The sequence below is a fragment of the Neopsephotus bourkii genome, unplaced genomic scaffold, assembly GCF_033783945.1.
Source record: "Neopsephotus bourkii isolate Nb327-2 ecotype Australia unplaced genomic scaffold, CSIRO-AGI_Nbou_v1 NB_318, whole genome shotgun sequence".
In the NCBI taxonomy this organism is placed as follows: domain Eukaryota; kingdom Metazoa; phylum Chordata; class Aves; order Psittaciformes; family Psittacidae; genus Neopsephotus; species Neopsephotus bourkii.
In genome coordinates, this window is record NW_026900826.1 from 9,113,243 (window position 1) to 9,139,248 (window position 26,006).

The window sequence follows — 26,006 nt, forward strand, 5'->3', positions numbered from 1 at the left end:
GTTTGATTCTCTTTATTTTCATCTATGTTACACCACTTGATACACTGTATTTCCAAAAAGTTTCCAGTTTGGTACAGAGACAACAGTTCATACACTTACAAAACATTTTCTCGTTGCAGTATTTGGTTGCATTCTTTATTCATGCTCTTAAATTATCTGCAGTTACTGATTTTAAAACCAAAGTATGCCTAGGAAGCAATTTTTGCATGCTTTACAGGACTGTCGTGCAGCTACCTGCTTTCCCTTGTCACAGAACACTTGGCTATAGAAAGATGCTTCTGCATCCGAACTATCCTAGCAAAATATTTTGATTCTTTGCATAACCTGCACACTGCATCTTAGTGTGTGTCCTGTACATAGTTTTAAACATTATTAGGTTGGAATAGCTTGTTTTTTTCTGGCAGACTTCTCATACACTGAAATACACGAATGCACAGACTTTACATTCTGGCTGCTTTATTACTACCATCTGTGATTTACCTATTTGTTTTCCTTTTTTAACAAACCTCCCCTTGGTCCTTTCCTCCCACTGTTTGATTCAGTTTATACACCAGGTGGCAATGTCTGCATTCTATCAATTTGGTATGCATGCTTCCTGAAACATTTTGTCCTCATGAGGGCATTCATTGAATTCAGTCTGAACTTAATTCCAGAAGATCCTGTCATACTCTGGAGACACTTGGCACCAGACTTACTGAAACAACTCCAGTAGCCTTCAACCTGTTTTGACTTTCAAATACTCAAGTAATTTTCAGTTTCTTTATCAATCCTCTTCTCAAACCATTCCTGTGATGTTTGGTGTGCTGCCTACATCTTTTCCAGTTAATGCAAGAAGCAGATTTCCAGTTAATACAAGAAGCTTGTATTACTTTGACATTGGCTGTCTTAAAGGTTTAAAATATTTTCTTTTTTTGTGTTTTCATGTTTTTAACAAAGCCTTCTTGGTCAAGCAAAGTTGAGGCCAAGAGAGATCCTTATTCTGCCACACAGAAGAGACATCGGGTGCTGTGGTGGGGGTGCGGAGTTGCTCAGCAAAAGTTTTATTTGATGTCACAACGCTGTATTTAATCTTTACATTTCATCTCCAGCCATCAAAGGTTGTAAAAACAATCCTGCTGTTCCTAGAATACATACCAGGATGAAAACCCACAGGAAAATACGATCAATTACCATGGCAACGTATTTCCAGTCATCCTGAATCTGAAAAATAAATGGAATAACAAGTAGGCATGTTTATTAGATCAATAACTTGCATCAGCAATTGGTACCATCTTAGGAAGGAAACACGTGGTTTTTCCCTTGTAGATGTCTTTCATATATGCACAACTTGCATTTCATGGATGAATTAACTAATCTTGAAGAAGCTTTATTTGGATGTGCTATTTGTGGCAAAGCCAAAAGCTACTTCTTCATGTACAGAAAGTTATTCGCTAAGACACTGGACTTCATAAGATAAGACTTCTCTCTGTATGCCAAAAATGAAAGCGAAAACTTTACATTCTTGGGTGATCAGGTTTGCCCAGAAAACTACTGAAGTAAAGAGGCTGCTTCTAGTGGTCTTTGATGATAAAAAGACAAAAGTTAATGGGTGTATAATTAGTTGTAGTGCTGTAATTTGATTGTTATCATGTATGATGTAAAACCCATCTCTTTACCTCCCATGTAAGGAGGGAACCAAGTTTCCAAAACCCAGATTTCTGGTTTTGTTTTGGTTTTTGAGTGGGCATTGTAACAGGAGGCACACTAGAATATAACAAATGTTGTATATTAATAGTAACTACGTTACGTGATCACTGGAGTTACTCTTGAGATTACAATTTCAACTTTTGCTTCATTTTCTTCAGGAAGGCTTAGATATGAATAATACACTTACTGTTTTTGAAATGTTGTGCTTTTTAGCTTAGAACTTGTTTGTTAAGGCACACTTTAAAAAAGCTCAACTGAACCAGCTCCATATTTTCTATGCCCACTTACTCTAAAGTTCTGATTTTGGCATAAACAAAGCAACTTTATTTTAACTTTAAATGCCGTAGCACATAAGATTGAAATTGAGTGACAACTGTGGTGGTGTGGCTACTGTTCTTAATATGTTTGAGGAGCACGATAGGAAGAAAACTTTGTTTTCATTGCCTTAAGATGCAGTTTTGAGAGAGATCATGGTCACTGTCTTGCAGCAGCTGTCTCATTTAGCTACAGCACCTTTCTTTGCTGCAGCAGCACAATAACTGTGAAGGACGTTTATTCTTAAGTTCCTCGTTATTGCTGGTAAGCTCTGGAAGAGAGAATGTAACTTTCTAAAGACCATAGTCAACAAATTCCACTGTTAACATTATAACTTGGAAAATCCTCATCCCAAGTCTCATAGGATAGATACTCAAGTGTGGTGGTTACCTTGACGTGAATCGCTTAGTATGTGTGTTGTCAGTAAAGAGAATGTTGTGCAACACAGCTGCTCCCCAAAGTGATTTACATTCAAAACTACACATTTGTCATAGAGCTTGGGTAGGTGTATAAAATAATGGTTTGTGGTGTCCTTTTTTTTTTCCTTGGGGGTGCATGTACTGTGGGGGATTTGAGATCTCTTTCTTACAAAACACACTAATGGCAAATGGTGGCTGCAGTCTGAGTAACAGTAAAATATGTTCTTACCTCTTTTGCTTCATTCTGCATTTTCATATTTTCTGCAATATATTTAACACTTTCAATAGCATCTCTCATTTCTGGTGACAGAACTGAAAACGAAAACAGAGGATCTACAGACTCGGAGCTTGAACTTCTTGTGAGATTGCCACTGAAATCAGAGAACTTCATTCGCTGGTACTGACAACAGCTGCATGCCATGTCTTGACATACAAAGCCATCTTTGCAGCATTTGGTTTCGGAACTGTTGAAGCAATTTAAGTTTGAAAACTCAGAAGTGAAAAATGGTTTTGGCTTCTGATTATTATCATCATCACTGGCAGGCCTTGTCATAAACATGATCCTGGGAAGTAAGTTCAAGAAAATGGTTCTCACCCACACTGGCATTGTGTGTGTCTTGGGTGTCCTGTAGTGTACGTTAAGTACAAAGACTGTAATGACGATAGATAGAGTTACAAATATCATGGTGAAAAGGAGGTATTCCCCAATAAGTGGAATTACCAGGGAAGTAGAAGGTATGGTTTCTGTGATAACAAGAAGGAACACTGTTAAAGATAGAAGGACTGATATGCAGAGTGTCACCTTCTCACCGCAGTCTGAAGGCAAGTAGAAAACTAACACAGTCAAAAAAGAAATCAGCAGGCATGGAATAATCATATTGATAGTGTAGAATAAAGGTAAACGCCTAATGTAAAGAGAATATGTGATGTCTGGATATATCTCTTCACAGCAGTTGTATTTGATGTCATGTTTATAGCCAGGAGCTTTAATAATAGCCCATTCTCCACTCTCCCAGTAATCTTTCAGGTTCATTGTAGAGCCAATCAAAACTAAGTCAATTTTGGCTTTATCATAAGACCAGGAACCAAACTTCATGGTGCAGTTCTGATAGTCAAATGGGAAGTAGGTTACATCTATTTTACATGAGCTTTTAAATATAGCTGGAGGGATCCAAGTCACATCACCTGTGTATTTTAAGAGGGCCTTTGTCTTGTCATCAACCTGGAAATCCCCAACTGCACTGTGAAGCAAATAAAAACAACAATTAGAATGTGACTACTCTAGTAGTTTCATACATTCAGATCATATGCACTAACTCTTTAATCTGTTCTGGGAAAGTCAGTAAGTACACTTTGACATGGAATTGGATTTCATGTGCAGGACTGAGTCAGTGGTCGTCACCAATTTGCATAGTTTAATAGCTGTATAAATAACATGGCTCAGTGCAATAAATATGCAAAACTGCAAATAGAAGATTGCAAATGACAGACCAATAGATAATCCTTGTAGGTCCCTTCCAACTCAACTATTCTATTCTATTCTAGAGCAAGCACATCAGAGCAAAGGGCTGATCAGAGGATAGCTGCAGTACTGCTGTTTCCACCTCTTCTGTGAACAGTGCAGGTAGTAATTATGAAAAGAGGGATTAGGGTTGGGGTGCATCTTTGCATAATGAAGGTATTTGGTGAGGGTTTTTTTTAAGTGCCACAATGCTATCCTGACCATGTGGATCTTAGATCTGTGTGACAATTTCAGTCATTTATATGAGAAAGTAGAACTAAAAAGGTAATTAAAGTTTTAAGGCCATAGTTAGAAAAGGACTATCATCCCTGTTGTTCCACAGACCTCAGTTTTGGATGTGTGTAGCTAAATCCATTGCCTGAGTACTGTTTCCCTGCTGTCATGGTGCTTAAACCATGACACCTAGCAGAGGGATCCATTTAGTTATGATCTGGCTTCTTGAGGTTTCAGAAACTGACATCCAAAGTAGACTTCACCTGTGGCTCTTGTACACCAATGCTATTATTGCAAAGCTGTCAAATTGTGAGTTTGAAAGCTAATATTTGCAGGGGGTTTCAGTTGAGGTCTGACGCCCAGACAAGAACTCTCTGGTCTAAGGGAATTTCTTGTCAGCTCCTCTGAGGACAGCAATAAAATAATAATAAAACTGGGTGCTTGTGAAGGAGAAAAGGAAAGGTTGCTCTGGCCTGCAGCTCCAGGTGAGGAGCTGGCTCCTGCCCAGCGGTTCTCATGGGGATGGCACAGAGGTGAGCACAGCAATAGGGTGATGGGGACACAGGTGCAAACCAGGCTTTTTAGTTCATCCAGTGAACCTGCTGCTGATTTTAAAGTCATAACATCACCCCTCATCTTCCCAAATTATGAAGATAAACATGCAAGAGTCTTACTTGTTATATAATACAATATCTGGCTTCCAGATCTGGCCAGATGGTACTCGGATAAATTCAGCGCCTCCATAGTCCGCTGGATTCCACCGAAGCTTGTAGTCATTCCAGATCTAATTATAGAAGAAATTAGTCTGTGTTAGGTTTCAATGGGCTAGACTCAAACCAAGAGCTGTCATATTGCTTGTGGAGTTGTTTTATTTTGGATGCTACACGGATTTGATGTTTCTGTATCAAACATATGTCTGGTGTTTATTCACATGGAGATTGTGGATGGGCCTATTGGTCTAGACATGGCTCAGATGTGTGACTGTGTGCCAGGAATGTCTACTCTGGAGTTGAAATAAGGTGAAAGATGGAATAAGACACTCTTTTGCCAGAGAGTGTAGGACTTTAATACTAACTGAGGTCTCAAAAAGCCATGGGGTGTTTTCACACCCAGGTGTGAGCACTGAGTGAAGGACCCCGGGTAGCAGGTGGAGAAAGAGCTGGAGGTGTCATTGCCCCATTAAGTGGCAGTTGTCTTCATTAGGGCTCGTTAAACCCCTGTTCAGCGAAGCTGGATATGAAGGTGAAGGCAGGAATCAAGCTGGTTTTAAGCTGATTGCAGCAGTGAGCGATTGCATATTTAACCCGTAAAGGCCTATTTGAGTGAAGTCAATGCTGTTGGTTCGCTCTGGCTTCCCGGAGGCTGCACTGGCCCCGAGCAGGCGGCGCGGCGGGACCGGCGCGGGGCCTCCCTCAGCGCTCGGCGGCCGCTGGGGGGCAGCAGCGCGCCGGGCAGCGCTCGGCGGCGGCACTCCCGCTGAGGGGACGGCGGGCGGGTGGGTGCCGTCGGGTGTGCGGTGAGCTGTACTTACGTGCTTCAGCCACAGGTTGGTTTCCATGATCTGGTTGACTTCATCCTGGAAAGGAGAGGTGTGTCGGCTGAGGCACCGGCCCTCCCGCCTTCAGCGGCCTTGCCCCGGCGGGGCGGGTACTCACCACCTTCACCAGCTGCGACATAGACACCTCGAATTGGATGATGACGGGGTCCGAGACGTTCTTGACGGGCCGGACGAACTGGTTGTAGTTCTGGAAGAGGGCCGCGTAGAGCCGGTGCTCGGCCTCGGAGCCGCCGCAGCCTGCGGAGGGCACCGCGGGGTCAGCGCCGCGGCGGCAGTGAGCGGGCCCCGGCCTGCGGCCCCCAGTGTGGAGAGGCCCGACCGGAGCGGGAGAGCCGCGGTTGGCACCTGCGTGGCTGGGTATTGACTGCTTGGGGAAAGGCCAAGCCTCGCCAAAGCAGGCAGGAGTGTGTCATGGTTGGCATTTGCTTAAGCTGGGAGAGGGAAAGCAGTGAAAGGCAATGCTATGGACAGAGTTTTTCTCCTGTGTATCTCTGCAGTGGGGTTCAAAAACTAGTTAGAGGGAGTTACTAGAGAAGTGGAGATGCAAAAGCACTTTCTCCTCCAAAGCCGAGGGCCCTAGACCTGCCAAAGCTGCAGGGCTCTGGAGCAGAGGAGGGGAGAAGTGTGACCCGATGGACCAGGGTGCTTGTGAGCCGCTGTGGAGTGTTTTGCAATAGGATTCCCAGGAAATGAGAACTCTGAGCCAGGATTGCGTGTTAGAGTGATACAGCTGCCTGCTTTTTGGAATATGGAAAAAAGGGGGGGGTTTAAAATTTGATTAACCTCTGTATTCAAAGACTTTTCAACACACTTAAAAGTAATATGCTGATTACCCATTTATTCATATTTTTATTTATCATATGTTTCTGTTGTCCATTTTGCCACTGAAAACTGCTGTTCATGGAGTCCTGTGGGCAACAGAAAAGCCGTGATTTGAAATTTTTAACCAGCAAGGTGTTGCAGCTGTTTTGGAGCCTATGTTTCACACTGCCTTTTTGTTCTCTAGCAATAGGTAGCTAGGCAATAACCATCCTGACAGCTGAACACTGTTTAAAAGCTGTTTTTAGGGGTCTCTCTTTTACATTCTCTCCTGGGCAACACACCCTCAAGCACTCCAAATGGAAAACAAAACTAATAAAAAGCCCATTTGTCATTTATGGATGACACTGTGCCAGTTCAGCAGAGGCACAGAACTGAAGTCTGTTGAACGTACTCTGCAGTTCGTTTGAAACACAAATATAAATCTACAGATATTTGCAAGGGCACATTTACATTTTGCCAGCCAGTTAGTTTTCAGAAGAGAAAGAATGGGAGGCAGGAGTGTCTGCAGGTGACTGATCCATGGTGTTCTGCAAGGCGGATGTTACTTCATATGAGCCCCCTCTCCCTGAGACAACAGGGTCCCCTTTATGTGAAACTGTATTCAGGTGAAAGCTCTTTCTTGTCTTTATTTCTTTGCTCCCTTTCCCCCTCTCTTGTTCAGTGGGAGGGCAGTGTCCTTTTCAGATCAGTGAAATCATTCAAGCTAACTTGTTAACTAAAAAATGAACACATTTATTTTATATTTTTTAGCTGCTAACCTTGCCGTTATTATCTATGGGTATCTTGTATGTCTCAGATCAGTATTTTGTGGAATAAATACTCCCAAATCTTTTAGGCAAATGATTTTACAGCATGATCTGAATGACTCTTTACTGTAGTCAGTCCAGAATTACCAGCCTTTTTACATGTCTGCAGCACTCTAATTACATGTAGCATCCGCTGTATCTAAGAGAAGGGCATTTATGTTTGTTTTGGTTCTTTATTTTAATGGTTTGGTGTTTTCCAGATCTGCAGAGAAAAGGTGCACTGTTTGCAGCCTGGACTTAAAGCTGTTTAATGTTGTCAATTTCTTGTGGTCTTCTCCACAGTATGCAAAACCACACCTTAGTATGTAAGGTGCTTTCTTTTTATAATGTGAAAATGGCTTTGTGTGTCCTGGTTGGCATTTGGAATCAGCAGTATTTAACTACTCTACAAGGAGAAATTAAAATAAAACCCCAAACCACACCAGCCGCAGCAAACTGTGCAACAAAAAGAGCTGTACTGGGATTCTGTACAAGTATCAATCGGTTCGAAGGGAGCTCCAGCACTTCTTCAAAATCATTTGCACCAAAGCCATCTGTTCACCTTTTCACCCACCCCTTCACCAACCCCGAATAAACAAACTGAGGATCACTCACCTTGACAGAGAGAGCAAACAGCAGCAGTTAGCAGGAGAGCCTGCATGCTCTCCATGGCGTTAGGAATTACTGCCTGTCGACAGAGGCTGTTGAAGATGAGCTTAGCTGCTAGGATTGCCCGAGCTTGGGAAGTACAGCGAGCTCCGCTCCTCCGATGCGTGAAATGCCTGGAAGCAGCAGCCGGCAGGACCCTGCGTGCAGTTCTGTGCAGTGAGATCCCATTAAGTTTGCTGTGCTGCCCCCTTTCTACCTACGCGGGCTGTCAGATCATTAGAAATGGCCAATAAATTGCAGGCAAACCAGATGTTACTGTAGGCAAGGAGCAGCCTTCTGGCAAGGGTAATAGGTAGGAGTTCTTAAACTGGTGCATAAATGAACTTGGTAATTTGACAATGCTAAAGATTTTTCTAGTCAGCTGCTGTACAGGATCCTTCTCTATCAGAAGCTCATGGCAGTCTACTAGGAGAAGTTTAATTAATAAAACTCTTATAATTGAATTGTGCTGAAATGGATATTGACATTAGGGATGCCTGATTTAGCAGTGAACTGCGATCATGGGACCTGAATTTCCAATTCTGCTGTTAATGTTGAGGTTTTTTTCCTTGCCTGTGTCTCATCTTGCAAGTGCATGTGCTAGGTGCATGACTGTATAAAAAGGAAGTGCTACTCCCAGGAGTAATTAAAGGCATGTACTACTGTTGACAGGATCTAAGCTCAGAGCAATGTACATAGCAGCTGGGATCTGTCAAGAGCCAGGGGTTTCAGTAGGAGATCCAGCTTGACTAAACTCTTGAGAATAACTGTCTTTGGACTGATCCTATTTTGATGGATTAGAAATTTAGGAAGGGGAATAAGGGCATAGAATGCCAGCTTGATCCCACAAAACCTTATTGTTCAGGGGGGAGGAGATGGGAAAGAATGGGGAGCTGAGTTTGAAGTTCAGTTGTAAAGTCATGATTTGTACAGTGGCTCATTCCACAGATGCCCATCAGCTTCCTTGTTAGCTTTTATGTCACTTTTTGCCCAACGTTGAATGACCAGGTAATGGAAAGCTCATTCATGCAGTGGTGGCTGCACACATCTGGGCAGTCTGTGTGGAGGGGAGGAAGAGAAAAATGTGGGATTCCACCTTTGTTTTTAGAAATTACCAGGGGGAAGCCCTGTGGGACTGGAGGCTGCACCCAGTAGGTGCTTCACTCCCTGCCATTAGGGAAGGATAAATAAAAACCCCTGTTGGCACTGCATCAAGAAGTAGCACTGGGATAAAGAGCACCCGAGTGGGTTCAGCTCAGCTGCTCTTGGCACAGAGCTTGTTTATCCTGTTTGCCCTGTCTCTCAGAGCATCATTCACTCCATCCCCAGACACATGCTCTTATGATAATTTCTGTAATTCTATTATCTTGGAGGAAATAGCCTTTACTGTCCATTTGATTTATTTCTTTATTATTTCTTTTTTTCCAGAGAGCTTGGCTGCTTGGTCTTTCAGTTTAACCCTTTGTGGATACATGTGTTTGCCTTTCCAGGGCATAGAGATGAGATGTTTTCCCATTCTGTCTTCTTGGTTTTCATGTATAAGTAGTATTATAACTGAGATTTTGTTTGTTTCTTTTTTGTCCCAATTAGAAATGAGCTAAAGTTTCACAGATTGGATCATAACCCATATTCCCCAAAAGCCAGTGCTTAAACTGAATAACTTGGAGACACCTGATCTGCAAAGGTAGCAAAGAGCTGTTGCATCAAGATGTGCAGGCATTTTAAATTTATTTGCCATGTTACTGAGATTTTCAGTGTTGTCTGTATGTGCAGATATTTTGTTTCTAACATCCCATGTTGGAGCTCCTGGTGAAATCCACTCAGGTTTGTGGTAGAATATATTTTTATGGCTAGGGAGAGTGATGTGGTAAGATGGCATCACCATACTGCATTGCAGAACCACATAGAGGAATTTGTATGGGCAGGGGGAAGCTACTCTACCCAAGAAGATCTGCAGTAACAGACTGCAGTCTTTTCTTTTTAGTAAACACACCACTTTTTAGAGGTGTTTTGCTTTGTTAAGATCAAATCTTAATCCACTCAGGTGATGAGGAAAAGAGTATTTTTCCACCTTTGTCTGGGGTGTTGATGCTCCTTCTATAAAAAGCCAGTACTGCTTTTCTCTCTAGTGGCTGCAAGGTTGCAGAAGCAGGCCCAAATCAACTCACCTGGACACAGATGGTACCTTTGTGTGGTGGTGGTGACAATTCTGTGTGTTCTGTTTGGTCAGACTCAAAGAGGTTTGTAATGGTAGGGAATGGGGAGGAAGCCAGCCGAGGCTTTTCTTCAAGTACAAAAGCAAAGCCTGGTTGCACATTGCCACTGACAAACAGTTCTAATGAAAAAATACTTTTTGCATGACCACTTTCGTTCTTCTTTTTTTATTTTAATGGAAAACATTCTTGTAAACCACCTGAAAATTGGAAATGTTGGAATTGATTTTCTTTGATACGCTAAGACATTCTCTCATTCATTTTAGCCACCAAATGACCTTTTAAATGTTTTGTTTTCTTCAGAAATATTTTATTTTGGGATTTTGCCAAAAACCCCTATCAGAAAGCCCTGCAATTCATTGCCCAGTTAAACTGGGAGCACTGCTGGGTATTACATAAGTGGAGCTGCTGAGGGTTAGGCAGAAAAAGCATTTCCTGTTTTGAAAGCACAGTTTTAGGAGGTCAGAGCTTTCCAAATTTGAGGACTTTGGGTGAAATTTTCCATTCCGAAGTTTTCTATAGATGGAATTATTTGTGGAAACTTGAAAAAAAAGTACAGTGGTTGTTTCCAAGAACATGACCAGGGAAGAGCATATTGCTTTACTTATGGTGGAAAAAGGAGTAAGTGGGCACAGTGGATGGAAAGCACCAGAGCCCTGGATGAGGAGCTCTGGTTCTGCAGGGATCTCCTGGGGGACAATGAGGTGCTTTTTGAAAGCTTTTTCTGGGTTTGTTAGGTCTGAGGCCTCCATCTGAGCATGCTCTGTGTTAGCTGTTAGCTGAGCTGCCAAATCCTCCCTGAAACTTTTGTCTGTGCAGGGCATAATTCAGCTGAAGGCTGCAGTTACAGAGCCAAGCGTTATCAGTCATTACTGCTCATAAAGATAAGGCCAACTGTGAGATGGGAGTACTGGAGGCCTCATTTCACTTGCATTCAGGTAGTGAGGGAGAGGGTAATAAGAAGAAGGGACTAGGGAGAGAAATGATGATTGGTAGGAGGGTGAGAGTGGGACAGAGCCCAAAGTGCTGTTGGTGCTGGGTGAAAACAGCAGAGAGAGGGGTTTCTGCTCTGCGTGGCTCCAGCGTCTGCCAGGTAGATGGAGGGTCCGTGGCTAACTTGCTCCTGGTTGAGTCCCTCTCCCTCCTGCCCTGCAGAGGTGTGTAGTAGCTCACAGAAGCATTTAAAGTCTGTGCTGCCTCTTTCAGATTCACTGTTCAGGTTTACTGTGGGATTTAAAGAGGCTTCACCTTTACATTGTCTGCACAGTCCTGGCAGCTTCTCTGGCTTCCACGTGAGTGGAGAAAGCAGCTGGGGCCGTGTGTGCTGGTGATGCTCTGTGCCACATCAGCTCCTGGCATATAACCTAACATAGGGGAGCATCTTCCTGTGTGAGTGAAGGCACCCCTCTGCTCCCGGGGGGCTGCTCGTGCCCCATCTCGTCTTATAATTGTTGTGTCAGTTGTCTGAAGAGAAATAGCTCTGCTCCATAGGTTTGAGAGGAAGAAAAAGACATTTGAGGTGGGGAAAGCAGTTTTGGCCCATTTAAGCTTTATGCCACACACCGGTCACCTTGGGAAATGTCCAGAACAGTTCATGTCTGGGAGTTCAGTGCATGGGCAGGACCAGAACCTTTGCTGAACACAGGAATCCGCAAAGGTCCTGGAGCTGCTCTCAACAGTTGGAAAAGTGTTGCTGTAACTATTTTGGCATGTTGAAATCTATGTAGTTATCTGTAGCTGTCTGGAGATGGTGGTCTAGATAGACATGTAGCTTGGTTTTGACAAGGGCAAATAGAGCTGGAGCTGTCCTCATATGTGATTTAGAGAGTCATAGAAGCATAGAATGGTTGGGGTTGGAAAGGACCTTAAGATCATCTAGTTCCAGCCCCCTGACTTGTGGAAGAACACAGGTTTAGGTGTCAGCTAATCCTCTCCTGAAACAGGAGAGCCTCAAATCCCCTTCACAAGCAGTAGTGGGGTTTAGCAGTTTGTTCAGTGAACATTACCTGTACCTATCTTTGGCAGTAAAATTGTTGTGTTCTGACAACACCCCAAGGAACGGCTGAGATTGGTTTAGCTTGAAAATTGCCAGGAGCCCTCTTATCTTTCTGCAGCACAAAGTGTGGTGGGATTGTCCTGTGATGGAAGTCTATGGTGCCCTCTGCCAAAGACTGTACTTGTGTTATGTGTTGTGTGTAGCTCATTTGTTGAGGATTATACTTAAATCCTCAACAAAACCCTAGCAAGTTATGCAGGTCTGTTTGTTCTCAGGTGTCTTCTGCTCATTCTGCTCATTTCACAGTTGTCTTCTCCAGATGCTTTCCTGTGCTCTTAGCCTTAGCTTCATAAAAGTGCGTATGAACTCCAGTTACATGAGCTGTTAAAGTTGCAATAACACTTGAGGACTGAATATCTATAAATAAAAAGTTTACATTTTATTTCAGTTTCATCACTGAACAGAGTATATACATGTTTGTTTATCATATATTGATTTGGCCTCTGTAGATCAGTCAGTGATCAGAGATGGCAACGTGAGAAACCTAACAGTGGTTACCTCAGAAGTAGGTCTCTGTTTCTCAGTTCCATTTTCAACTTCATACTCCAGCAGCTAAACAGTGGTTCCACTTGTAAAGCTCATTATAAATCAGACACAAGTAGCTTTGATGCCTTTGGAGGAAATAAATATCATAGCGATATCTTCTCTGTAACAGGGAAATTACAGTATTCTGAGGAAAGAAAATGGCCTTCCTGAGGCAATGTATAGAAAATACTTATTTAATAATAACGCTTGTGAGCCAGGATGGCATATTGTACAGTAAAAGCCTTTCTCTGTAGTGTTCACACTTCAAATAACAGAAAAAAAGAAAGGGCTGAGATATCATCAGAAGTACTGAACTCATTGGAAAAAATAATAGTTTTCTGTTCATTTTACTTTTTTTTTTCTCTCCCAATAAGTCAAGGTCTACTTTCTGTTTCCCTACTCTTAAATCTGATGTAAGAGCAATTCACTTGGCATCTCTGTGGGTTTAACAGAGGGGAATTGAGAGCAGGATGAAACCCAACATCTATGTAAGTACTGACAGTTCTAAATGACAACTAAGGGTTCATGGCAGTAGTGTGGTTTTGAAAAAGTGGCTGCAGAAATAATCCAACAGTCCCCAGGACACAAACAAGGACGAATATCCAGAGGAACAGCCTGTCCACTACCATGGCAACATACTTCCAATCTTCAATGACCTGAAAGAAAAAGCCAGTTAAAGGTATTAGCAATTGGTCGTATTCTTTTGCTCTTCCTCTTGCTAATTTTCATTTCTGAAAATGAATGGAAACAAATCTCGAGGTTCAGGGGATAAACTGATTTTAGGCTTGGGAAGGGATTTTTCTCCTACCGCCATTCTGGGCAGTGGAGGAAAATACTGCAAATACTTCTTAGGTGTCTTGGATACAGCAGGTACTGAGCATGGCTGCCTGGTGGGAGCCAGTCCTGAAGGACCCATGGTATAATCCAGTTAAGGAATCTTTTTCTTTGATTTTAGTTTGCATATGCTATTAACCTCAGTGGACAAAAATAGATGGTGTTTACTGCTGTTAGACAAGGTTAGCTTCAGAGTTCTGCTCTGAGCAGCAGTCATCTTCATCAAGGGTCTTAATGCATATTAATACTGTTGCTTTTATTAAAATCCCCTTTTGCCTTGCATATGTTGACTGTGAAAGTCATGGCCTTAGATTCTGTTCTCAAACTGAAGTGACTATCAGGCTATTTTTGTAAAGGGGGAATACATCCATCTTCATTTGCATCTCAGAAATTATTATTTTTTCCACTCTCTCTGGTTCTAATTCCACGCAGGACATTGCCACTTCAGTGACTTTACCATACTTGTCGATTATCCCGTGTCTTATATTAGATTTCCACTGATGCTAATGGGAATTGTGTGCTGCTGAAGTCAGACCACAGTAAATGTGCATGAACAGTTGTTAGCAGACCGTGATAATTAAGGAAGAAAGTAGAGATCAGAATTAAGCATCAAGGAAATTGTTATGTCAAAGAGCCCTGTGAAAAACATTCAGTTAATTTTTAATGTATAAAATATCCTTGAAAATCGTCTTAGTATGAAGTGGAAGCTTTATAGCTCAGTGTGCTACACATTCTTGCTAGAATTTCCAAGCTATTAGAAGCCATTTTCTCTGCCATAAGGTATGTGCTTCTGTTCACTCAGTTTCAATGTTTACAAGCTCATGTCTAATGTTAATAGCTGATCTTCTTTATTTATATTGACAGTAATTTCAGTTAATAGAAAACATTAACTACTCAGCAGCATGCTCCTCAAGGGACTTCTGCAAGATCAGAAAACAGACTTCATTTAATCTGCTTGGCTGAGGGAGGTAGAGCACAACAAGAGTAGGGAACCTGGATTCTCACTGGGATCTTGGTCAGAGAGAGGACACTAGTAGGTGTGAGGATGATTTTTCCTAAGTATGGGTGTTTGTCTAAACAAAACTGAGCAAAACCATCTGTTTTCCCAAGCATTATTCACAGTGTATTTGTATCAGCTTTAGTGTGCTAGCTATTGGCCCATGAGTAGAGCAAGTGAACAGGGCAGCGGCAGCATGGCTTAAACACATCCTTGATAAAGTACTTCTCATAGCCAATAACGAATGATTTACTCAAACGAAAGAAGTATCAGGTCAGCTGGCATTAGGATTTTGATCCTACCCATTGTTTTGCCACATTTGGACAGATACCTTAACTCAGAGAGGGTGTTTGCAAAGACATTTTGCCAATTTTACTAAATCCTCCTTCTATGCACAGTTAGGTAAATAAATGCTTGAGCTGCAGGTAGACTGTTTCTGGTTAACAGGCCCTGGCTGTGGGCTGAGTCACAGTAGTACTGTTTACAAGGGGGAAAAATACTCTTTTTCTGGTCTGGAACTGAATATTATTTTATTTCCTGCCAAACCCTACTTGAATGTGGCAGCACAGCTTTTTCAAGGGTATTTAATAACTTAGTGGGCAGTCACCATTCTCTCCTGGTAGAAACAGCCATGTTACTTTCCAGGAGAGTACTGTGGTTTACCAAACTGCTATTCATTAAGTTCCTCTAATAGCAAAAATTATTTCCTCTTATAAACTATAGCTACAGTCTCTCTTAAGACTTGAGAATAGCTAGGGAGTCCAAATATGCTTTCTGAAGAACAGTGTGTTACAGAGGAGGGCACGAGATGACGTTTGGAAAGACTGGGATGATCTCTCTTTTTTACTTACACTCTGGTCGTTGTCATCACTTTTCATATGCTCTGCTATAAAACTGACTCCATCAATTGCTTCTTGGACTTCAGGGGAAAATTTGGTGCCTGTTCTTAACCTAAACTCTGGATGAGTGCTGACATTGTCAAGAGTCTCAGTGATTTTCATGTCATGTTTTTTGGCATAGGCTGTGTTCAGAAAATAGGTAGAGTTCTTGTATAAGTCAGCTGGCTTCTCTCCTTTTGTCTTTTTGCAGTTGCATGTCTTTTGCCGTGCAGAGTTGTTTTCTGGACGCTTCATGAACAGGTAGGCTGGGAGTCTTTCAAGGAACACCAGCTTTACCCAAGGGGGCATCGTGTGAGTACTTGGAGATCTGTGGTGGACATTGAGTACACAGACACTGGTAACTATTGAGAAGGTCACCAGAACCATTGTAAACATGAGATATTTCCCGATCAGGGGAACATCTAGAGATGTCGGAGGGACAATTTTGGAGATCAGCAGCAAGAACACAGTCAAGGCAAGCAACACAGATATGCATAAGGTCATTTTTTCACCACAGTCTGAAGGCAAGTAGAACACCAGGATGGCTAAGGATGTAATTAGCACACAGGGGATGATGAGATTGATGGTATAAAAAAGAGGTTTCCTTTTAATAATGAAATCATATGTCACATCGACATAATTGGGATCCAAAGGATTTACAGTTCTTCTTCCTGGGAGTGCTACAATGTCCCACTCTCCACTTGGTGTAAAGTCATCCATGCTTGCCATGGAAGTTTTAAGCACCATATCAATTTCTGTATGATCATATGTCCAAGACCGGAACTTCAGTGTGCAGTTTTGTTGATCAAATGGGAAATGCTTAACTTCAATCTTGCAGGCACTCTTGTAAATAGCTGGTGGCAACCATCGAATGCTTCCATTATTCATTACAAGTGCATTTGTGTAGAGTGAAACCTCATAAGTGCCGTCCGCACTAATGAAACAAGAGGAAAGGAAAAGGAGATAGGAAAACATTAAGAAGAATAACATAGTTCAAACCACACATTCTTATGGGCCTCAGTTGGTTTTGGAATCAACGTCTAGTAATATTTTGATCTGGAAATCTATGTTATAGGGAGCTGTAACTTGATATAGGGATGAATGTTGCATTTCTCCCAATCAGAATTTATATTTGGTCCAATATTTAAAAAATTATTTTAGAAAATTATTATTAAATAATAAACCTGCATCTCTCTTCCATCCAAAAAATTCAAAGTCTTTTGTAAATGTTTGTTAACGTAATTAAGACTCGCTACATCTGTGAAGACTGGTAAAAATGAGATCATCCAGCATGAAAATGGAAGGTACCTTTGATTTGGAACACAGCAACACTCCTGAATAGCTTGGGTGAGGAAATAAGGATGAGCGGTGTTAGTCAGAAATGCAGGGAGCGTGTAGACAGAGGAAATGTACTTATATGGTTTATAATTTATTGTGCCATTCCAGTTAATGTTTACTTATTACAAAACCAGAACAGATAAGCCACAGTGTTCTTGGCTTTGTATTTTCTCCAGCTGCAGAACTTCCACCAGGAGAGTCTTCTGTATATGCTGGGCCTTTTAATTCAGGGAGATCATTATAAGTTAGTCTGTATCTTCTCCTGTCCAATGTTTCTGGGCAAACAGTTTAGGGCTGTTTAATCTATGGTGTATCCTGGAGTAGAAATGTGGTCATCTGCTGATGAATATTTCTTAAATTTAGTGTTTCAGTGTATCTGCTCAAGTGAGCTATGTAGGATCTTTCAAGCTCAGCCAATTGGGCTGCCAAAGGAAAGTGCAACAGTAGGAAGGAACAACGGTTACTGACTATCTGCCTTGACAGACGAGGAAAGTCAAAAGGTTTGTTCCTGTGTTGATCAGTTGCTTTTATTAAAAACCGTGTTAGCCTCTTTGTTAGACTGCAAAGAAGAGTCTGGACTAGACACATCTCACATGCCTCCTTTTGATAAACAAATATAGATGTAAAGAAACGCACATAACCTAAGGACAGTGTATTATCTGCAAAAATATAAGGCCAAACTCATGGCAAGTGTAAATGAATGAAATTCAGGTGCCTATGGCTAAGTAGCAGCCTTTTATTTGGGTGGAAATGTGCTCCTTAGGAGCTGTTGAAAAGACTAATGAATCACGAGTTTGTTGACAAGGCATCTTGGAAAATAGAGCTATTTCAGTTCTAAGGTTGATTTATTTCTAAGCAGGGAAGTTCTACAAGGATCCAAGGCTTGGCACATGCTGTTCTCCAGATCAGGTATATTTGGCTCTGGAAAACCCTCATGTTGCAAACCCTGGTGTCTGGCACTGAGCTGAGACCCTTGTAGCTAACTTACTTAGGCAGCAAAACAGCCAGATGCAGAAGTGAGTGGCTACAGCGTACAAGGGGCATTAGTTCATTGCCAGTAAAACTGCTGGGTTTTAGTAATGAAATAGTTTCTTATTTCTCACATGTTTTTATCTCCCTGTGTTAGGTTTACCACTATGCCCTACAGCGTACTGCATGGACTCCTGGGCTGAGAATGTGTAGGTTCTGCTGGCTGCCCCTTGCTCAGCTGTGGGACAGGGGCTAGGCTGCTGGTGCTGTTTCAGTGCCCTTTGCAGTCCTATGTACAGGCTACATAAAGACAAAGCTGTGGTGCATGGGGATGCTCTTTGTGTTTTCCTTTGCACCTTCTTGAACTGACTGATGCCTATGAAACATGTGCTTCAGCAGCAGAAAGCTAGAGGTGGTTGTCCTTTATCTACAGTTTTAATTTGAAGTTTTGTACTAATGTAAAAATCTAACACTGTGAGGCTAAAACCTTGTTCCCAGACATTTAAGAAGCCTTTTAAATCTTTCTTTCCATTCTTACAATCCGTTAGATGATATTGTTTGGGGAGTAAGAAAGAAGCCAAGGGTGGGGGCACAATGTGCCAGAATAAGATCTGACCTGGCAGAGTCCATCCTAATCCACTGGCTGAATTATTTTGTGACTAATACAATAGTTTTAAGTATTTCTCAAATCTGATTTCCAGTAGAGGGATTCCAAGGACTTAACTCAGTTATATATAAACTTCCTAGGTTTCCCCATCTGTGTATGTTCATAAACTGGTGTATGTTCCTGAATTCAATGGTTTTCAAAGTATCATGAAAGTATATTATAAGTTATGACTTTCCCCCCCCCCCCAAGACTTGATATCCACTGCAAGGCTTTGATAGAGACTTAAAGCAAAACAGAGTTGGCAGTTAGCTGTCTGAAAGAAGAACTGAAGTGTATGTCTAGCACCAAGCTTCTCTTTTTCTCAGTACTTGTAAGGCAACAGGGTCAAATGTTGTCCGATTTATAATGTATTCTTATAATTGATTTTTTAAATGCCTTATGAAAACAGAGCATAATTTGGTTTTGTAAATGAATATTAACTTATTTTGTTCTGGTACATGTGCACTTTGTAACAGATTTATCCTCGAGTCTGCAGTGGAAGGTGGGGAAAGAAGGAGATGGACATTTAGCTCAGAACCTGTTGTCCGATAGAATTCCAGGTGTTTTGGCTTCTTGCAAACATGACTAGTGTATGGCTGTGCTTGTACTTACAATTCATGGTTTCCATGTAGTCTAGTTTGGCGCAGATCTGTGTGTCAGTTGTGAGCCCTGTGGTGGTGTAAGAGCTCACACTGCAGATACACTCCAGGTCTGCTGGAATTTCTTTAACCAGAGCCCTGATATTACTAAAATAACGTTTGAGGCCAGTACCCCAGTCAGATACACTTGATATTGTTTAAAAGCCACAAAATTCAGGTTTAGAATTTTATCAGACCTACTTCATTGGTTCTGAGCCTTGTTTCTTATTACATGCTTAAAATTTTGCTCACTGCATAAACTACAGTTTTACTTACTTATTGTAAAGCACGATGTCTGGCAACCAGATGTGTTTTGCAGGTATTCTCAGCCTATTTATTCCTTCGTAGTCAGAGGGCTTCCAAGCCAAACGATAATCAGTCCACTCCTAAGAGAAGAATTGTACAGTAGTGATGGGAGTATCCACACCACCACTAACAAAGCAATCACTGTGATGGAGTGAAAGCAGTCACATTTGTGGTTTGCAAGAGCTGTGGGCTTGGTTACCTGGTTCAGCCAGACATTTGTAGTCATGATCTGCTCCCGTTCATTCTGCAGGGAAAAAGAGAGAGAAAAGTTGTTCTCTAAAATGTTTCACTTTATTGCAGTAATAAGATTTATTTAGTGAATTTTAGAGGATATTTCCAACTGTGCAGCATGATTTCATCCAGTGTATTTCAAGACAGGAATTTCTCCACCAGGAAGATTGTCAGTCTTGTGCACATGCTGATGATAAACAGTAGCCCCACAAGTGTAGTGCCCAGGCAGAATTCTGTAGGAGAGAAGGAACACTTGTCCCAGAGTCACCTGATATACATGACACTATATCCTGGATAAATCAGGATATCTTACATATGTAAGATACCTCATCTGTTTGTACAGGTTCCCTTACGTTCCATCAGCGCCTCTCTCTTTTTCCTCTTGAATTTCAGAATATAAATTATAGAGGTCTCTTAGTGTTTGCAGTAGTCTGGTCACTGGCCCATACACAAATTCTGGCAGGCAGACAGTCATCTGTATCTTCTTTTTCATCCAGGGAATGAGCAGAAGAGTTGAAAGCCTTGATTCAGGAAATTACTCTATTCCCACTTAACGTCTGGATCTTGTCCCCACTGCAGTTAATTCTAAACTTCTCGTGGCATTGAGGTGTGTATTTGTACCTTGAAAGAACTGTTAAACACATGCTAACCTTGTGAGTGAAAATGTCTTTCAGGCCCATTGAAGTAATTTTCATTGAATATGAGGAGTTGCTTACATGAGGATTGTTTTAACCATGTTAAGCTATTCCAGGCAGGACTAATACAGCTTTTTCTTTACATTTCACTTTTTGCTGATATGCCTGATCTGCCATGTGATTTTGAGCTGTTTTTGTAGCTTGTTTTCAGGCCATTCAAGCACATTTCTCTGATGCAGGCAGCAGAAGTCAGTTTAGCATACAATATCCAGGGCAGATCCTAACCTGGTGTAACTTTACTGAAGCTGCACTGAAATCAGTGGAATGATGTTGATTTTTTGATTGATGGAACTTTATTGGATGAAGACCTGGCCACTGGCTTTTATTGCTTAGATTGATCCTGTTGTAGCTGCATTGTGAAGTAATGAAAACCACTAAATTGCATGTATGGCCCTGCCTACTGTGTGGTACTATGTAAAATAGTAACAGGGACATAGTAATACCGGTGTGACTTTCACTTAGAAAGCTGTGAAGGTAGTGATGAATTAAAAGGCATGGCCTAATTTGAACTTACCACGCTGATGAGCTGTGCCAGGGAAACCTGCAGTTCTATAGATACCAACTGGGATGAGTTGACAGCCGGTCGGATTAACTTATTGTACCTGTCAGGACTCAGTAGGTGGTTCATTAGCTTTTCTTCAGCATCTGCTGCTGTGCTTCCTGTCAAACAGCACATTAACAGGGTTATAGAAGGGAGAGCAAGGGACATGATGTAAGGATAACAGAGTTTCTGTGCATCAGACCTCATTATTTCATGAAGACAGGCTTTTGATGTGTCTAAAGACTCTAGGCTGGTGTGAACAGGAGAGGGTGCTTGCACCAGTATCTGTTCTGCTGAAGTTGGCTGTCTTTCACAGAGCATAGATCAAAGCAGATAAATCAGAACGCTTTGGGTTTTTTCCACAGTAAAATGTGTAGCTCAAATTGATAGATACTTTTGGGAGTATGTTCAGAAATAGACACTGGGTGGGAGCAGACCACCCTCTTAATAAAAGAAGAAGGATGTTTCAATGATCCAAATGTGGGGAGTCCAGCTGTGACTCCTCTCTTTAGTGTCTTAGGAGACAGAGTTGCAGGCACATGTACAAGCAGAAAGACATGTATGTAGGGAAAACCAGAGGATCAGCACCAGGGGCTGTAAGAATTGTTGATGATAGGGAGCTCTTTGGTAAGTAGTGATGATATTATTTTATTTTAAAACCTAAGGCAATATGTAAACCTTATTTTATGTGGAAACAAACCCTGATTAATGGACTAGAACAAATACTGTAAATCTTAGGTGGCCAAAGTTGGACTTCGGTGACTGCAAAATACAGTGTCACCAGGATACAATCAAACAAGCCAGCACCTTCTCCATGGAGCAGAACAGCTTGTGGCACAGCCTCAGAGATAACTAATTGCATCTGTCCATCGTCTTCTTGCTTGTGCTTTTAAAGACCATTCTAGTGGACTTCTTAAAACACTATTGACCACATAATAATACGGATGACTAAGGTCCTGGTAACATCCTGCCAAAAGAACTGATTGACCAGAGAGCCTGACCCAGAGAGACTCTGCTGTATGTAATTTTGTGTTGTGTCATTCAGATGACAGTGATGGATGTAGGTGTTAGTGAAAAGAGATTCTAATCCCATTGATAAAATGATTCTACCATAGGAAAGGGCACCTAACTCAAAAGTAGACACTGAAGAAATGAGGGTAGTGTCCCTACAGCATTTTTTTTCCATGATGCCCTGGAGCAGTTTCACACAGTAAAAAACCACTGGCCATGAAAGTGTTTAAAATTTGTGCTACATTAATTTGCTCTGGGTTTTTATTATGCTGTAGCATATCCATGAGAGCCAGAGAAAAGCAAACAACAAAAGGCCAGGATCACAAAGTTTGTGTGCACTTCTAGGTGACTGGTTTCCATGTGAACAGGGATGTACATTCCTTAAAGGGCAACTTGTTACTTCTGAATTCCACTCAGGTTAAAAAAATACTATTCAAACTTCTTGTTTCTGATCCAGCAAGAAAGTGGGGAGCCAAGGAAGGAAACATCAAACAGATTTTTAATATCTAAGAACAGCTTTGGGGAAAGGTTGAGGTGAACACCAGGCTCATTGTAATCCTTTTAAGACTAGCATATGCTATGGCATTGGTAGCACAGTTTTGGTGCCATATACTGAACTCTAACATTGTTCTTCACAACGGGCTTCTCAAATATTTACCCATTTGGGAAAACAAATTTGGATGAATAGTCCTGTGTGTTTGTCAGGTTTGATTTTTGATCCATGCTTGATTTGTACCTCACTGAAAGCCATTAGTAAAGCCCTAATACGGTGAGATACTCTGTATCACATTTAATCTAAATGTAAGCCTGCCTAATCAAAGGCTCAAGAAGCTAGAACTGCACTGAGCCTTGCTAAGCTCCGCATTGGTTTTTTTTTTTGGTGTATTTGCCATCAAGGTAGAGCTGCATTTGATATCGTGAAGAAAATGAGGCTGCACTCTAGGAATGAGTTGTTCTGTGTTTAAAATGATAGGTGAGAAGCCTTGTGACAGGTAAACAGAGAATCTTGGTTAAGGTTATTTTATTGTGTTGCTTTGGTTTCATTTTTAACAAACTTTCCCACCGTTGCATGTGGAAGTGACATAAGCAGATGACTTTCATTCAAATATAAATACACTGTCATTTGGTTTGTTGCATATAGTGGTCACTGGACGCTGTTTGAATTGTTGAATGTGTTTTCACTGTGATGCTGTATTTTCTGTAACTATCCCAGCATATGGAGGGATTTGCTAATCAGGGAGGAAAGAGCAGAGACTGCAGAATGTTTGTACAAAGTCATCATGAATTTGTAATAATCTTATTATTCAAAACCTGGTTTTAGTAATCACAGTTGTCTGGTCTGCAAATCAGACCCTACTGTGGGGTCTGCATGTCTGATAAGAACAGCTCAGATCTCAGAGTACTGCCTCCCTCAATAAACTTTATGCAGGCCTCGACTTAATTATAACAAATTATTTGTTAATGAATCCTTTTAAGAAACATGATCTGATGCTAGGGAAGGGGTCCCTGTACTGAACACTTCTTTATAAAATTGCTATTCCATCCCAACCTTTAAATAACAGTCATCAGAAATACAGAGGGAAGGGGCTAATCTCTCATCTCACTCATGCCTTTATCAAACACCACTAGATGTCATCAGGGCACTGCTTTAAAGGTTGATAGAGCAAATCTCTCTGTAAATAACATGTGAAAATGAGCCATTCTTGTGTAATTTTTACTTTCCATTACCAATCTGCATATGTACCAGATGGCACCTAATGAGAACAAAATTGCCAGGCATTCACGTTCATCTTTACACACGTCATGATGTAAGCAGTCATGAGTTTGGAATTCCTCTTCTTCCTCTGAGTTAGAAGAAATGGAAATGCACAGTTACCCTCACAAACTGTTTTTTTCCCAAAGAGAAATGTTTCAGAGGGGAGACGGATGCTTTTAGACAAAGGATTTTAATAAGAATGATGAAGTAGTCCTCATTTGGGGGTGGAGTATTTTTTGTGTACTGAAAGCAGTAATAGAGAAAACACATTGGGATGGATCCTGAGCTAGGGAAATTGTTTTAGCTTCACTGAACACACTACACATCTGCTCCTTCACAAGGAGAGCAGATTGCCATGTAACTTGCAGAACTCTTTCTGCAGTAAGTTTGTTTTCTCTGCAGGAGTATTACCATTAAAAACACACAATTTCACAGCAGAACAAACAAAACCACAGACTTCATTCACTCCCCTCTGCAAGCTTTCTCTTTTACATGGTCTAATTTAAATGTATAAAATTAAATAACTAGTCATCCTGTGTGGTTTATTTTCAGTGCAAAGACAAAAGTTGGAGTCATTTCCATAGAACAGAATAAGGACCAATGTTGCTAAATGCAGGCAAGTGCACTGTTACCATGTCTAAATTACAACATATCACACGAGTTGTTTCCTCTGTTTCCCTGACTTCAGTTATTTTAATAAATGTTGAAATAGCTTTTGCTTAGAAATAATAAATTGTAGAATATGTTGTCATTCTTATTCCTCCCTCTCTCCCAAGTAACTTCTGTGGAGAGTGGTGACATACCACACTCCCATCTGTAATTAGTATAGTGTAAGCGAGAAGCAGCGATAAGACAATCCCATTATCTTCTCTGAAATTACTTGGTGATACTGTTACTTCTCAGCACATTCTTAAATAAAAAGATTCATTTAACCTCTTAGAGCACAGTTGTTCCAATGGAAGTACTAGTGAATTTACTGTATTTGAAAGACTGTTTTAATTTCTATACTGCAAATAATGCAAACAAAAAGGAAATACTGATGGGTTTAAAAGCATGTAATCTAAGAATCTGAAGTAGGCCCTCACTCTTCATTTGTTACAAAGCAGGTGTTTTCTAAAGTTGCCTTTCAGTGACTGAAGAACCAACACAACTGTGGGATGAATAGGTAATTATGGGAAAGATGTCATTTTTGTCTTGGTTCAGTTTCAGCCAGTTTCACTCTGAACACTTCGGTGGAGTCTCCATGGAAAGAAGCTCCCATGGTAAATGCACTATTTCATGTTGCTGTCGGGCTGTTCATGTTGGCTTTAGCATATGTTTTAACATATGCAAGAAATCCTGGTGGACTAAAGAAAGTGTTCTTAATGTATGTTTGCTCTTTTCTTTTAGCATCTATTTACATATTTAATTTATACTATTTACATACTAATCAAGCCATTAGGAAGTATGAAACTTTGCAAAATATATGAACTTGAGCTAGTAAGTGGAGAGGAATGAGTTCTGTCTTATTTATGGTTCAGGTTATGCTTCATTTTGTATTTTTTCACTCTCAGCACAATACCTGCTTTTTCCATCACAGATGATCCTGGGAGCATCTAAAGGGCTATTATTTAGTGATTATCATTGTCATCTACTGTTCTGCTTTTTATCTCCAACTTGCTGTCTGTCCATATCCCTTACAGTGGATTTACTGTTACCGAGCAAGCCAGAAACAACAGTAAAATAATTCATTTCATGCATCCTCTGAAAGTCTGCAGCCTACCAAGGTGGTTGTTACAAATTGTCTGAGAGGTTATAGCACAGTCCTACCTCCAAGCCCGCAAGCTATTGCTGTTCTGCAAAGTGTATCCGAAAGAAAAGATCACTTACCCTTAAAATAAAAGGAGCCCACCACAAAGAGAAAGAGGGTGTACGTATTCCTCATGGCAGTAACAAGAAGAGGTGGATTACTGTTCTTCAGCTGGCAATAAGCTCTGTTGTCGGGGATGCAAAAGGAAGAGATGCAGAATCAAATCTGAATCTTGGAGGTATGAAATGCCTGGAAAGAGACAGACAGTAGGACCTGGCAGAAGCATTCTGCAAACTGGAGTTTTCGTGAGCATAGTGGTCCCTCCCCCTTTGCAGCTGTTTAAAGAGCTTTGTGAAGAGGAAAAGCACATAAGAAGAGGGAACGTAATGTGATAATGTTGAGTAAGAGGAAATGAAAGAGTAAGCTAAGCAATAGGATCTGCAAAACACCACTGATTAATTATTGCTACTAGGTAACATTTAGAAGGCTTTCTGGTTCACGAGTGCAATGTGGGGGAATAGCTGTGTGGGAAGAGCAGGACGTAACTGTGCCATAAAACCTGGTAGTGAAAGACATCTCAATAAATTACAGCCCCAGCAGAGGGTAATTCTCTGT

At 41.2% G+C, this 26,006-nt stretch overlaps 2 protein-coding genes across 4 annotated transcripts; both read right to left on the bottom strand.

Moving 5' to 3' along the window:
• Window positions 1–10: 10 nt before the first annotated feature.
• On the bottom strand, window positions 11–8,471 carry CHRNA3 (cholinergic receptor nicotinic alpha 3 subunit). 3 transcript variants are annotated; one of them, XM_061347628.1, is made up of 7 exons: window positions 7,936–8,456; window positions 5,811–5,950; window positions 5,687–5,731; window positions 4,830–4,939; window positions 3,606–3,661; window positions 2,650–3,071; window positions 13–1,200 (listed from the first exon to the last, which is right to left on the bottom strand). In XM_061347628.1, the coding sequence occupies exons 1-7, from the start codon at window positions 7,988–7,990 to the stop codon at window positions 1,072–1,074; spliced, it is 957 nt and encodes a 318-aa protein (XP_061203612.1). In that variant the 5' UTR covers window positions 7,991–8,456; the 3' UTR covers window positions 13–1,071. The 3 variants fall into 3 exon arrangements, with proteins under 3 accessions (XP_061203611.1, XP_061203612.1, XP_061203610.1); XM_061347627.1 differs by having other exon boundaries at window positions 11–1,121; window positions 2,650–3,661; window positions 7,936–8,471; XM_061347626.1 differs by having other exon boundaries at window positions 14–1,200; window positions 2,650–3,661; window positions 7,936–8,361.
• Window positions 8,472–13,171: 4,700 nt separating this feature from the next.
• On the bottom strand, window positions 13,172–25,839 carry CHRNB4 (cholinergic receptor nicotinic beta 4 subunit). The gene is made up of 6 exons (XM_061347675.1): window positions 25,472–25,839; window positions 20,809–20,954; window positions 19,568–19,612; window positions 19,339–19,448; window positions 15,445–16,405; window positions 13,172–13,418 (listed from the first exon to the last, which is right to left on the bottom strand). Exons 1-6 carry the CDS (start codon window positions 25,524–25,526, stop codon window positions 13,278–13,280), a joined length of 1,458 nt encoding a protein of 485 aa, XP_061203659.1. The 5' UTR covers window positions 25,527–25,839; the 3' UTR covers window positions 13,172–13,277.
• Between the last annotated feature and the right edge of the window lie 167 nt (window positions 25,840–26,006).

Coding starts and splice junctions, on each gene's coding strand:
- CHRNA3 (XM_061347626.1), bottom strand. CDS start 7,990: ATGGAGAGCATGCAGGCTCTCCTGCTAACTGCTGCTGTTTGCTCTCTC. Junction 5,732..5,810: donor TGTCGCAGCTGGTGAAGGTG/GTGAGTACCCGC, acceptor TCTCCTTTCCAG/GATGAAGTCAACCAGATCAT. Junction 4,940..5,686: donor CCAACCTGTGGCTGAAGCAC/GTAAGTACAGCT, acceptor TTCTATAATTAG/ATCTGGAATGACTACAAGCT.
- CHRNB4 (XM_061347675.1), bottom strand. CDS start 25,526: ATGAGGAATACGTACACCCTCTTTCTCTTTGTGGTGGGCTCCTTTTAT. Junction 19,449..19,567: donor CAAATGTCTGGCTGAACCAG/GTAACCAAGCCC, acceptor TTCTTCTCTTAG/GAGTGGACTGATTATCGTTT. Junction 13,419..15,444: donor GTGATGACAACGACCAGAGT/GTAAGTAAAAAA, acceptor TTTTTCTTTCAG/GTCATTGAAGATTGGAAGTA.